General features: G+C 45.1%; 1 protein-coding gene across 1 annotated transcript; it reads left to right on the top strand.

Moving 5' to 3' along the window:
* The first annotated feature begins 400 nt into the window (after positions 1 to 400).
* On the top strand, positions 401 to 3,642 carry LOC137385198 (probable G-protein coupled receptor 139). Its single transcript, XM_068060186.1, has 2 exons — positions 401 to 470; positions 2,738 to 3,642. The coding sequence occupies exons 1-2, from the start codon at positions 401 to 403 to the stop codon at positions 3,640 to 3,642; spliced, it is 975 nt and encodes a 324-aa protein (XP_067916287.1).
* The last annotated feature ends 10,914 nt before the right edge of the window (positions 3,643 to 14,556 follow it).

The following is a 14,556-nucleotide window of genomic DNA, read 5'->3' as shown; positions in this document are numbered from 1 at the left end:
AGTGTCCACTGCAGACAGTTAGTTACATTTACAATAGAAACGCCAGGAGTGAACGAGGTCAATACAACAATAGGGAAAACGAAAATAACGCCACTCATAATTGTTGCATCTGTCCAGTATAAGTTCAGATTTCAGGTTTATTCCCGAGAGAGGTCTAACTGAGAAAATGTCATTGACATCGAAATTATTGTGTTTTATGCACCACATTATTTGCTAGAGTCAAAGCTGCTGATGTAATGTGTTTGTTCAGGTGAGTGTAACTAATAGCAATGATCAGGGGTAAAACCGTGTCAGTGGAGACTTATCCCCTGTATAAATCAGGACCCATTGAAATGAATCAACTCAGAGTGGCTGCTGGAGCTGTGGGTTCCAGGCTAACAGAACTCAGCTTCTCTCAGAAATGGGATATCCAGTAATGTATCAGATAGAAGATATTTATTATCCTGTACTTTCAGCAATTGGAGTTCCTAGTAAGCGTGCATCTCGGCATAATTCTGCAAATCGATATTAACTGTGCTGCTGTACTCGGTATTATTTCTCACTGTGTGTGTTACACAACCGCCTGTATTTTTCCAGCAATTTACTGATGGAATCTCCTCATTGTCTACTCTTTCAGTTTTACAGGAGCTGTATGATGTCTTTAATAGCATTGGTTTAACTAACCCTAGCATTGTTGCTGCATTATTCTGTGAATTGAAAGTCTTTGAATGTGATGTCTTTGTTAGGATCAAGAAGCGGACATTCAGGAGATTTTAACAGTTTCATGATGCAGATATAACCGGTCCTGGAATTTTTTTTTTTATGGATGTGTTTTTCGATGTTTGATAATGAGACATCTCACGGTCTCAGTGTTACAACGGGACAGCACAATGTCCTCCATCCCCAAAATAAGGTGCAATGTAACAGAGATTTCAATGCATTTATTGGTTATCACTGTTGTGAAATATTATTTCATTCTGTGTGTGTCTGACCCTGCTTCAGAGATCTGGCTACTGAACTGAGTTTGCTGCTGAATCTTTCACATCTCCTTCTCTGCTTCACTGCGGACCCTTCACGGTCACTGGAATACATTGTAAAATAGAAAGTATTGATGTGATGATTTATTGGTTCACACTCTATCAGTTGGATGCAAGAGTCCTTCCATTTATCTGTAGATTATCAGCTGCAGCGCTGATGTTGGTGTTTTATCAATGAAACAATTTCACATTCTAACAGTGTACTTTATAATTCCAGGAGAAGGAATTTCAGTGATTGTGAGGTTTGTCTGGAAGAAGCTTTCGATCCTGTTTATTCCATGTATTGCAGATGAAGTAAAGTGTGTGGGTGAACAGGTGCAGACTTGGGTGCTCTGGAGACACATTAAATTATTCACAGAGGTTTCACCATTGAACAAACAGACTCTGAGAATAGAATCATTGAACACGGGGCTGGTGAACGGAACACAGGCACAGAATGTTAGGAATCAAGTGTATGTGAAAAGCGGCAATAAGTATCGGTTTGCAGCGTGTGAGTACACCAGAGAGATCAGGAGGACGACTGAGAGAAGGAAGGAGAATGGAGCAGGGAGAAAGAAACGGAGGGAAAGTGATAAGCAGAAAGAAAGAGAAAGAGAAAGAGAAAGAAGCAGCAGTGTGAATAATTCACTATCCTAAAGTGCTGAAATATCCAGAACTATTAGTGAGGGATGATGTGAGTTGAAGTTGTCTGTTGTCAGATTCCATTAATTTTACCGTTGGACTTGATCCTCTGTGTTTATTTCTGTCAGGTCCTCATTTTGTTTTGTAGAAAGTTTCTATTCCTTAGTTACTGACTGAATAAACAGAATAAAACCAGTTCTTCACTGATGGTAATTCATTATTTGAATACTGCACTTTAAAATCTCTGTGACTGCTGAATTCAATAAAGAGTGAGGCTGATTTCAGAAATATACTTTAATTTATATTTAATTGCCTGTACAAACTAAATATATTGACTATATTGCAGACCCGGTGAACTGTTCTCCAACACCAATAACCACATGTATTCTTGTTTGACTGTATTAATTGAGTTGTGTTACTGAGATCTATAGATGAGATTTACTCTAACACTCTGCTGCAGTCTCTCCCTGTGAATCTCAGCCTCTCCTCTCACTGTATTGAATCCTCTGTCTCCTCATCCATTGCTTCATTTGTTCTAATTTCCCAAACCATCTGCTCCTGTCTCTTTTCCAGCTCCATCATGTCCTTTTCCTTCTCTCCCTCCCAATCTCACTCACTGTCTCATCCTCCAGCTGCCTCTTCCAAATAAATCCCGACCCTCAAACTCACCGCAGAAGCTCTCAGTCTTTTCCCATTTTGTACCAGCCCCTGTTGTGTCGCTGAACCCACAGCAACAAACCCTCTTCACATTCAGAAGTTCCCAAACCTTCCCATTCAGGGGACAAATACCAATTTAACACATTGGATTCCATCTCTGTAAAACCCCTTCTCATTTCCCCACCGGTACTGCATCCACACTCAGTACTTCCAGTAGATCTGGTGCTGACTTTATTCATTTTCTGTATCAATTTCCCAATTCATTATTAATAATTGTGTTTCAAATATTTCACTGTGACAAAACACTGCCCAGGCCAATGAATTAGTTTTCACTGTTCGATGCAGTAACAAAGCTGGAAATTTCAGCCCAGATCCTGTCAAACTGCTGCTTTGTCTCCAGGTCTGATCAGTAATTTATCTGCTTCCTTTTCTCTCTCTTCCAGTTAACTTGGTGGCGATTGTAATCCTGTCCCGAGGAAAGTGCGGACTCTCCAAATGTATCACTGTCTACCTGGTGGGAATGGCAGTGTCTGATCTCCTGGTCGTTATCACTGATCCCATATTGACTTATATTGCTGTAATTTATTTCCCAAAATCATTCCTGCGAATTACTCCTGTCTGTTCTCTCATTGAGGTTCTGCTTTCTGCATCCACAGATATTTCTGTCTGGCTCACAGTCACTTTCACCTTTGATCGATTTGTGGCCATTTGTTGCGAGAAGTTGAAAACAAAATATTGCAATGAGAAAACAGCGACTGTGGTTGTAGGAACAGTGAGTGTGGTGGGCTGTTTAGAATGTCTTCCCTGGTACTTTACACTGGAACAAGATTACTTTATTGATAATGTTCCCATGGGATGTGTCCATAAACCGAGCTTCTACACTTCCCCCATATGGGAGGCATTTGAATTGTTTAATTACATTTTAACCCCTTGTGCACCGATCTCTCTGATTTTGCTGCTCAATGTTCTGATTGTCAAACGGATTTTATTCTCCAGTAAAATCCGCAGGGGATTCCGGAGCCACAGCACTGGAGAGAATCACAAAGACCCAGAGATGGAGAATCGGAGAAAGTCAATTATTTTACTCTTCAGTATATCCGGCAGTTTTATATTGTTGTGGGTGACCCAGGTTGTGTTCATCATTTATAGGCGAATTGCAGATATTCAGTCTTATTCCTCCTACACTGACCCTGTCTATATCACAGATCAGACATCAAAGATGCTGCAGCTTCTCAGTTCCTGCACCAACACGTGTATTTACACTGTGACCCAGACTAAATTCAGAGAGGAGCTGAAGAAGGCGGTGAAATATCCTCTCAATCTCATTGTGAAATTAGTGAAAACATAGAAAGAGATAAACACTGGAACTAAATCCCATTTCATATTCCATTCACTACATTCCCCACAGGACAGAAAGTACATTTTATATTCACAGCACTGAGCCCTGAAATGACTTTAAATCTGATTCTGAGATGATATTTTGTTGAGAATCTGAGCTATTGAGTTGGGACTTGTTCTGCCCCCCCCCCCCCCAACCCCCAACCCCCCGGTCACCATCCCCATCTGCTGGTGTCCCTGTCTCACTGCTGTTAATGCCCTTCTCACCATCTCCTTCTGCTGGTGTTCCTGTCTCACTGCAGTTACTGCCCCCTCTCACCATCACCATCTGCTGGTGCTCCAGTCTCACTGCAGTTACAGGCCACCTCTCACCACCGACATCTGCTTGTGTCACTGTCTCACTGCAGTTACTGCCACCCCACCCCTACTCACCATCTCCATCTCCTGGTGACCCTGTCTCACTGCAGTTACTGCCCCCTCTCACCATCTCCATCGGCTGGTGTCCCTGTCTCACTGCAGTTACTGCCCCCATCACCATTTCCATCAGCTGCAGACCCTGTCTCACTGCAGTTGCAGCTCCCGACTCACCATCGCCATCTGCTGGAATCCCTGTCTCGCTGCTGTTACTGCCCCACACTCACAATCTCCATCTGCTGGCGTCCCTGTTTCACTGCAGTTACGGTGCATCCCTCACCATCTCCATCTCCGTCTGTCCCTGACTCACTGCAATTGCTGCTCCCGATCTCACCATCTCCATTTGCTGGGGCCCCTGTCTCACTACAGTCACGGATGCCTCTCACCACCTCCATCTGCTGGTGTCACTGTCTCACTGCAGTTACTGCCCCCTCAACATCGCCATCTGCTGGTATCCCTGTCTCGCTGCAGTTACTGCACCCCACTCACCATCTCCACCTGCTGTTGTCCCTGTTTCACTGCAATTACTGCCATCTCTCACCATCTCCATCTGCTGGTGCCACAGTCTCAATGCACTTACTGCCCCCTCTCACCATCACCACCTGCTGGTACCATTGTCACACTGCAGTTACTGTCCCCCTCTCACCATCTCCATCTGCTGGTGTCACTTCCTCCCTGCAGTTACTGTCCCCTCTCACCATCTCCATCTGCTGGTATCCCTGTCTCACTGCAGGTAACGCCCCCCTCAACGTCGTCATCTGCTGGTATCCCTGTCTCGCTGCAGTTACTGCACCCTCCTTACCATGTCCACCTGCTGGTGTCATTGTCTCACTGCATTTACTGTCCCCCTCTCACCATCTACATCTGCTGGTGTCCCTTCCTCACTGCAGTTACTATCCCCACTCACCATCTCCATCTGCTGGCGTCCCTGTATCACTGCTGTTACTGCCCACCTCACACCATCTCCATATGCTGCTGTCCCTGTCTCACTGCAGCTACAGTCCCCCCAATCACCATCTCCATCTGCTGGTGTCCCTTCCTCACTGCAGTTACATCCCTCTCTCACAATCTCCAACTGCTGGTGTCACTGTCTCACTGCAGTTACTGTTCCCCTCTCACCATCTCCACCTGCTGTTGTCCCTGTTTCACTGCAGTTACTGCCCTCTCTCACCAGCTCCATCTGCTGGTGTCACTGTCTCACTGCAGTTACATCCCTCTCTCACAATCTCCAACTGCTGGTGTCACTGTCTCACTGCAGTTACTGCACCCCACTCACCATCTCCACCTGCTGTTGTCCCTGTTTCACTGCAGTTACTGCCCTCTCTCACCAGCTCCATCTGCTGGTGTCACTGTCTCACTGCAGTTTCTGCTCCTCATCTCACCATCTCCATCTGCTGGGGTCCCTGTCTCCCTCAGTTACTGCCCCCTCTCACCATCTCCATCTGCTGCTGTCCCTGTCTCACTGCAGTTGCTCCACCCCCTCACCATCTCCATCTGCTGGTGTCACTTTCTCACTGCAGTTACTGTCCCCCTCTCACCATCTCCATCTGCTGGTGACCCTTCCTCACTGTAGTTACTGTCCCCACTCACCATCTCCATCAGCTGGTATCCCTGTTTCACTGCAGTTACTGCCCTCTCTCACCAGCTCCATCTGCTGGTGTCACTGTCTCACTGCAGTTACATCCCTCTCTCACAATCTCCAACTGCTGGTGTCACTGTCTCACTGCAGTTACTGTTCCCCTCTCACCATCTCCACCTGCTGTTGTCCCTGTTTCACTGCAGTTACTGCCGGCTCTCACCATCTTCATCTGCTGGTATCCCTTCCTCACTGCAGTTACTGTCCCCACCTCACAATCTCCTTCTGCTGGTATCCCTGTCTCACTGCAGTTACTGCTCCCCCTCTCACCATCTCCATCTGCTGGTGTCATTGTCTCACTGCATTTACTGTCCCCCTCTCACCATCTACATCTGCTGGTGTCCCTTCCTCACTGCAGTTACTATCCCCACTCACCATCTCCAGCTGCTGGCGTCCCTGTATCACTGCTGTTACTGCCCACCTCACACCATCTCCATATGCTGCTGTCCCTGTCTCACTGCAGTTACTGTCCCCCTCTCACCATCTCCATCTGCTGGTGACCCTTCCTCACTGTAGTTACTGTCCCCACTCACCATCTCCATCAGCTGGTATCCCTGTCTCACTGCAGTTACTGCTCCCCATCTCACCATCCCCAACTGCTTGTGTCATTGTCTCACGATAGTTGCTGCCCCCTCTCACGATCTCCACCTGATGATGTCCCTTCCTCACTGCATTTACTGTCCCCTCTCACCTTCTCCATCTGCTGGTATCCCTGTCTCACTGCAGTTACTGCCCCCCTCAAAATCGCCATCTGCTGGTATCCCTGACTCGCTGCAGTTACTGCACCCCATTTACCATCTCCACCTGCTGCTGTCCCTGTTTCACTGCAGTTATAGCCCCCTCTCACCATCTCCATCTGCTGGTGTCACTATCTCACTGCAGTTACTGCCCCCTCTCACCATCTCCATCTGCTGGTATCCCTGTCTCACTGCAATTACTGCTCCCCATCTCACCATCCGCATCTGCTGGTGTCCCTGTCTCACTGCAGTTACTGTCCCCACTCACCATCTCCATTTGCTGGAATCCCTGTCTCACTGCAATTACTGCTCCCCATCTCACCATCCGCATCTGTTGGTGCACTGTCTCAGTGCTGTTACTGCTCCTGATCTCACCATCTCCATCAGCTGGGGTCCCTGTCTCACTGCAGTTACTGGTCCCTCTCACCATCTCCATCTGCTAGTATCCCTGTCTCAGTGCACGTACTGTCCCCTTCTCACAATCTCCATCTACTGGTGTCCCTGCCTCACTGCAGTTACTGACCCCCCCCCCACCCCCACCTCACCATCTCCATCTCCTGGTGTCCCTGTCTCACTGCTGTTCCTCCACCCCCCCCCCCCCCCTTCACATCCTCCATTTGCTGGTGTTGTTCATCTGAGTTCTTTTTGCCCTCAGTCTGGTTCAGTAAATATACCGAGTCGGATGTGTCGGTAAAATCAATTAATTTATTTGCACATTAGCCAGCAGACTTATTCTGACACAGCAGCACTGACTCCACTGGTGTCTGTCGGGTCCACCAGTGTAAGTGACTGTTTGGGATACACATACTGTTTATACATTAAGATTCATACTACACCTCCTTGTTTAACCAATTAGTGTGGTACAATTCAACTTCACCCACGTGGTGACATGCAGTACATCTGTTACTGAGGTTCACAATACACTCCATTCTCCATACATACTTGTTACTAACTTAATATTGTTTTGCACGAGCAAGATAAAAGAAAGCAGACAAGCAAGATAATTAGCAAGAGCATAGGAATCATCAATAAACATTCTGGTCTCACTCCCTACATTGATCATGAGTTCTGTCTCTACCTTGTGACAGTTAATTGCAGCGCATCCTGCTATCTCTATCATGTTTGCATTCCTGAGTGCTTCGTGCAGTCTGCAGCTACATCAAGCAGTGGCAGTTCACGAAGATAAGAGAGGCCCTTCATTCATTATTGTCACTCACACAGGGATGGACAGCATTTGTTTCACAGGAGTCCATTTGTTTCAAACCACACAATCAGGCCATAAAAGAACAGATGTCCTTGCAATTACCAGTGTCGGCTAGTCTTTACAATCTCACACTCTCTGCCTTTACTTTTAACTATTTAATTGAGGTTTCTGCCACTTAAAATCAGACTATCAAAGCTCAGCAAAGCTACTATTCCTAACTTGGCTATATTGCCCATTACACATAGGGTCATGCCGTTCTGCTCAATTCTACAGTGTCACTGTCTCACTGCAGTTATTCCACCACACTCACTGTCTTCATCTGCTGGTGTCCCTGTCTCACTGCAGTTAATGTCGCCTCTCTCACCATCTCCATCTGCTGGTCTCCCTGTGTCAATGCAGTTACTCCACCCACCTCACCATCTCCATCTGCTGGTGTCCCTGTCTCACTGCAGTTTCTGTTCCCCCCCCACCCCCGCCTTCACTATCTCCATCTGCAGCTGTTCCTGTCTCACTGCAGTTACTCCGCACCCCGCCCCATCTAACCATCTCCATCTGCTGATGTCCCTGTCTCACGGCATTTATTGTCCCCCTCTCACCAGCGCCATCTGCTGGTGTCATTGTCTCACTGCTGTTACTGCCCCCTCTCACCATCTACATCTGCTGGTGTCACTGTCTCACTGCAGTTACTGTCACCCTCCCAGCATCTCCATCTGCTGATGTCACTATCATTTACATTTACATGGGGACATTTACAGCAGGGAAATCTGAAGGGGATAGCTTGCCCAGGGGGCGTCAAAATTTATTGGTGGGGCCGAAAGAAATCCAGAAAGAGGGAAAAAGCCAGAGAGCGAGAGAGATCGAAAGAGAGATAGCCAGAGAGAGGGAATGAAAAAGCCAAAGAAAGAGATGTCAGAGAAAGAGCTGAAGATAAAGCCATAGAGAGAGAGAAAGCAAAGCCAGAGAAAGTGAAAAGAAGACAAAGCCAGAGAGAGAGAGAGAGAGAGAGAGAGAGAGTAAAGCAGAAAGAACCAAAGAAAGAGAGGGAAAGCAAAAGAGAAAGAGAAAACCAGAGAGAGAGAAAGAGAAAACCAGAGCGAGCACGAAAGAGAAACCTGGAGAATAATCGACTGACAAATTCACAGAGCGAGAGTCAAAGAGATAGAGCCAAGAGAAAGGGAGAGAGAAAGTCAAAGACATCGAGCCAAGAGAAAGAGAAAGAGAGAAAGTTAAAGAGGAAGCGCCAGAGAAAGAGAGAGAAAGAGAGAAAGTTAAAGAGGAAGAGCCAGAAAAAGAGAGAGAAAGAGAGAAAGCCAGAGAAATGGAGAGAGAAAAAGCGTCAAAGAGAGAATCAGAGAAGGGAGAGAAACAGCCAACGGAGCAGAGAGAGAGAGAGACAGTGACAGAGACGGAGAAAGGAATACAGAGAACGTGAGAGAGAGAAATGTTCATCATTATGTGTAGCTTTTTTACTCTATGCCTCCCATCCATAAAGCCTCTTTAGCTTATTAACTGCTTTCTCAACCTTCCCTGTCACCTTCAACGATTTATGTACATATACAATAAGGTGCCGGGCTCTTGCATCACCTTTAGAATTGAATCCTTTATTTCATGCTGTTTCCTTGTTTTTCCCACTAAACTGTATCACTAAACATTTCATTGCATTAAATTTCATCTGCTGCGTGTCTCCCTGTTCCGTCAATCTGTCTAGATCCTATAGAAGTCTATCACTATCCTCATTACAATGTTGTGTCATTTTCAAACGGTAAAATTGTGCGCTTCACAAGTCTAGGTCAGTAATTTAGACCAGGAAATCAGAATATTTTGTACTGACCCCTGGTAAACCCCACTATATAAGCCCTTGCAGTTAAAAAAAAACTATTCTTCACCACTACTTTCCATTTCCTGTCACTTAGCTTGATTGAATTTTTCGAGGCTGTGACTGGATGTGCAGCTGAGGGTAAAGTAGTTGATGTAGTCGACATGAATTTCAGTAAGGCTTTTGATAAGGTCCCACATGGGAGATTGGTTAAGAAGATGGGAGCCCATGGGATTCAATTTGGCAAATTGGATCCAAAATTTGCTGAGTGGCAAGAGGCAGAGGGTGATGGTCAAGGGTTGTTTTTGTGGGTGGCAACATGTGACCAGTGGTGTACCGCAGGGATTAGTGCTGGGACCCTTGCTGTTTGTAGTGTAAATTAATAACTTAGACGTGAATATAGAAGGTACAATCAGTAAGTTCACAGATGACACAAAAATTGGTGGAGTCGTAAATAGTGAGGAGGAAAGCCTCAGATTACTGGACGATATAGACGGGCTGGTAAGATGGGCAGAGCAGTAGCAACTGGAATTGAAGCCTGAGAAGTGCGAGGTGATGCATTTTGGGAGGACTAACAAGGCATGGGGACGCACAATGGATGGTAGGACCCTAGAAACTAAAGAGGGTCAGTGGGAACTTGGTGTACTTGTCCATGGATCACTGAAGGCAGCAGCACAGGTAGATAAGGTTGTTAGGAAGGCTTATGGGATACTTGCCTTTATTAGCTGAGGCATAGAATATAAGAGCAGGGAGGTTATGATGGAGCTGTATAAAATGCAAGTTAGGCCACATCTAGAGTACTGTCTACAGTTCTGGTCACCACATTATAGGAAGGATGTGATTGCACTGGAGAGGGTGCAGAGGAGATCCACGAGGATATTGCCTGGGCTGGAGCATTTCAGCTATGAAGAGAGACAGGATAGGCTAGGATTGTTTTCCTTAGAGAGGAGAAGGCTGAGGGTGGACCTGACTGAGGTGTACAAAATTATGCGGGGCATTGGGAGGATAGAGAGGAAGCAACCTTTTCCTTTAGCAGTGGGATCGATAACGAGGGGGCATAGATTTAAGGTAAGGGGCAGGAGGTTTACAGGGGATTTGAGGAAAAAATATCACCCAGAGGGTGGTTGGAATCTGGAATACACTACCTGAAGGGGTGGTAGAGGCAGGAGCCCTCACAACATTTAAGAAGTATTTAGATGAGCATTTGAAATGCCGGAGCATACAAGTCTATGGGCCAAGTGCTGGTAAATGGGATTAAGATAAATCGGTGCTTGATGGCAGGCACAGATGCGATGGGACGAAGTGCCTATTTCTGTGCTGTTTAACTCGATGACTGTATGACTCTTAGCCAGCTCCACACCCAGGCTGCCAATGTCCGCTTTATTCCCTAAGCTTCAAATTTGCTGACAAGGCTGTTATGCATCACTTCATCAAACCTCTTTTGGACGTCCGTGTCCACCACATCAACTGTATTATCCTCATCAATGTTCTCCGTTAACTCATAAAATTAGTTAAACATGATTTGCCCTGACCAAATCCATGTTCAGTTTGGATTCTTAATTAATCCACATTTATCCATGCAACTGTTAATTTTGTCCCACAATATGGTTCCTTAAAGAAAGATCCTGCCACTGATATTAAACTGACTGGCTTGTAATTACAATGCATATCATTTAGTTTTTGTTTCAATCTCTCATGGAATATGGACGTCACTTGCAAGGCCAGAACTTACTGCCCTTTCAAATTGCCCTGGGGGTTGGGGGGAAGTGGGGGGCGGGGTGTTGGGGGGGTGGGGTGTTGGTGAGCTGCCTGCTTGAACTGCTGCAGTCCATGTGGTGCAGGTAAAGCAAAGGTGCATTTAGGAAGAGATTTTCACGTTTTGGACCTGACATGAAGGAACAGCGCTATCGTCCCAAGTCAGGATGGTGTGCGCCTTGAAGAGGAATTGACAGCTGGTGGTGTTCCCATGCATCTGCTGTCTTTGTCCTTGGCGGTGGAGGTCATGGGTTTGAAAAGTGCTGTCGAAGGAGACTTGGCGAGTTGTTGCAGTGCATTTTGCAGAAGGTATGTTTGATGTTTGAGAATCTGTCCAGTTAATTGGTTCAGTTTCCATATATGAGGACTGAGTCCATCCCTGAAAAGTGGATGGAAATTCTATGCAATTAAAGACTAGCACAGGATCACAGAAGTAATTTGAAATCAGGAAATGAATCAGCTCCTACTTCATTTCATTCTTGTTAGATAAAGCAATTTGCATCAGCTGCTATTTCCAAAAAGTTATCAAAATGATCATATTCACATTTTTATTCTTCATTCGGAGATGTGGCATCGCTGATAAGGCCAGCATTTATTTCCAATCCAACATTGCACTTGAGAAGGTAGTGATGAGCTGCCATCTTGAACCACTGCAGTCCTCGTAACGGTGTGAAACAGCTGAGTGTCTTGCTCGGCCATTTCGGAGGGCATTTTAGAGTCAACTACATTGCTGTGGGTCTGGAGTCACATGTCGGTCAGACTGGATAAGGACTGCAAATTTCCTTCCCTGAAGGACATTAGTGAACCAGATGGGTTTTTACAGCAATCGGCAATGGTTATATGATCTCTACCGTATCTGGTTTTAAATGTATTGTTGTATAAAAAGACTTAGATTGTAAAGTGTTAATGCTGCTGTTCAGTGACTGGTACTAATTTTACTCAGCTGGAAACCAGATCTCCCTGCTTCGTTTTTCTTGCAATAAGTTAATGACAACAGATTTATACAATTCTGCCATTAACATTTCTTACATCACAGAATATATTTTACCATATTTTCTAAACTAATACAAGGCTCAATTCAGCAATTTAATACCTACCAATTCAATCCTTATATTTACAAATTTTATAATGTGAAAGATTTAACCATGGCTGGGAATGTAACCTGTCCTGTAGCTTTACTCTTCTGGAGGACATTTCGAAGGGATGTTGTCTTGGACAGTGTCAGCTCAGTATTCGTAAATTCAGAACAAAAAGAAAATGTGTACCAGATTGTCAGAGAACACTCCCCTGCCTCACCTACCCTCTCCACCCCAATGTGAGACCGTCCATATTACATGGTTTGGCCCTTATTCAGACGGCTGGGCATTTACACAATGATTCTGCATAAACAGATTCTGTAACAGTTAAAGAGAGGACTAGAGAAAACGTGAAAAATGCTGCTAACAATTGTGAGACTATGCTAGCGTATTTTTTCAGCCGTGATATTAAACTAGCACTTTCCATCCAAAAAGACTGTATTTTCAATGCAACACAGTGAGCTGATTCCTAAAGTTAAACTTCACTCAGTGAGATGAGCATCGTTTTGTTTTGTACTGAGCATTTAATCATAACATGCTATGAAGTGAATTATTGATGGGTGCAAATCCAGGTCTGTAAAATATTTTGAATATATTCCATTATAATGAGTACTTGAAATAATACTGTGTGAATTTTCTTTGTTCAAATGACTGGAATTAACAAGAAACAGACAATTAGTTCCCAAGGAGACAGGTGTTAATTACAGTCATTTCACAACTGAAATTGACTCATTTTACTCATGTGCTTTACATGTCGAATAGAAAGTGTATATTTATACAATATAATCTAACATTTGACAGATATTTCGATTCTTTAAAGTGAATTTCCCAGAGAGCTGACAATTATTTCTTTAACTCTTTGGAAGGACGGATAATATGCGACCCGCAGTCTGATAGCACAGCTAGGAAATGGGAACAACTTTTCAGTTACCGATTTCAGATCATTTCAGCTGCAAATTGTCATGTCAGTGAATGTCTATAGAATTCTCACAGATCAATTTACACTGAAGACAGGGTCCCTGGACTAGGGAGCAGGGTAGGACTCAATTAAACTTTCTGGAACAGTATGATCCAATGATCAAGTTGTATTGGCAGAAGTGGATTGTTCAAGAACTGATCTTTGAGCAAATTGAATTGAGCAGATTGCTGCGCCTTAATGTTGTCATTGAAATAGATTCACTCTGTAAGAAACATAGATACATAGAAACATAGAAAAAGTGCAGCACAGAAGGAGGCCATTCAGCCCATCGTGTCCGCGCTGACCGAATAAACTAGCACCCCAAACTGATCTCACCTTCCAGCACATGGTCCATAGTCCTGCAGGTTACAGCAGTTCAGGGACATGTCCAGGTACATTTTAAATGAATTGAGGGTTTCTGCCTCCACCACCATTCCTGGCAGTGAATTTCAGACACCCACCACCCTCTGGGTGAAAGGGTTTCACCTCTTGCCCCCTCTAATCCTTCCACCAATCACCTTAAATCTGTGTCCCCTGGTAACTGACCTCCCCGCCAGGGGAAACATGTCCTTCCTGTCCACTCTATCTAGGCCCTTCATAATTTTGTACACCTCAATCAATTCACCTCTCAGCTTCCTCAGATCCAGGGAAAACAAGCCTGGCCTGTCCACTCTTTCCTCATAGCTGCAACTTTAAAGGCCTGGTAACATTCTTGTAAATCTCCTCTGTCCTCTCTCCAGAGCAATTATGTCCATTCTGTAATGTACTGACCAGAACTGCACACAATACTCCAGCTGTGGCCTAACCAGCGCGCTGTGCAGCTCCAGCATGACATCCTTGCTTCTGTACTCTATACCTCGGTCAATAAAGGAAAGCCTACTTCACCACTATATCCACCTGTCCTGCCACATTCAGGGACCTGTGCACATGCACTACACGGCCTCTCGCTTCTTCTACCCCTCTCAATATCCTCCAGTTTATTGTATATTTCCTTGTTTTATTTGCCCTCCCCAAATGCAATACCTCACACGTCTCTGGATTGAATTCCGTTTGCCACTTCTGTGCTCCCTCAACCAAAATATTGACACCATTCTGGAGTCTGTGACTATCCTCTTCCCTATTAACTACATGGCCAGTTTTTGTGTCATCAGCAAATTTCCCATCATGCCGACCACATTTCAGTCCAAATAGTTAATATATACCACAAATAACAAGGGACCCAAACTGAGCCCTGTGGAACGTCACTGGAAACAGCTTTCCATTTGCAGAAACACCCGTCAACTACTACCCTTTGTTTCCTGGCCCTGAGCCAATTCTGAATCCAACCT

The sequence above is a fragment of the Heterodontus francisci genome, chromosome 28 (genome assembly GCF_036365525.1).
Source record: "Heterodontus francisci isolate sHetFra1 chromosome 28, sHetFra1.hap1, whole genome shotgun sequence".
In the NCBI taxonomy this organism is placed as follows: Eukaryota; Metazoa; Chordata; class Chondrichthyes; order Heterodontiformes; family Heterodontidae; genus Heterodontus; species Heterodontus francisci.
Note: the sequence above shows the minus strand (reverse complement) of the source record. Positions and strands in the feature narration are given on the sequence as shown.

Bases quoted from the DNA above. Each gene is read 5' to 3' on its own strand.
- LOC137385198 (XM_068060186.1), top strand. From the start codon at position 401: ATGGGATATCCAGTAATGTATCAGATAGAAGATATTTATTATCCTGTA. The intron at 471-2,737 runs GTAAGCGTGCAT...TCTCTCTTCCAG, and splicing joins TTCAGCAATTGGAGTTCCTA to TTAACTTGGTGGCGATTGTA.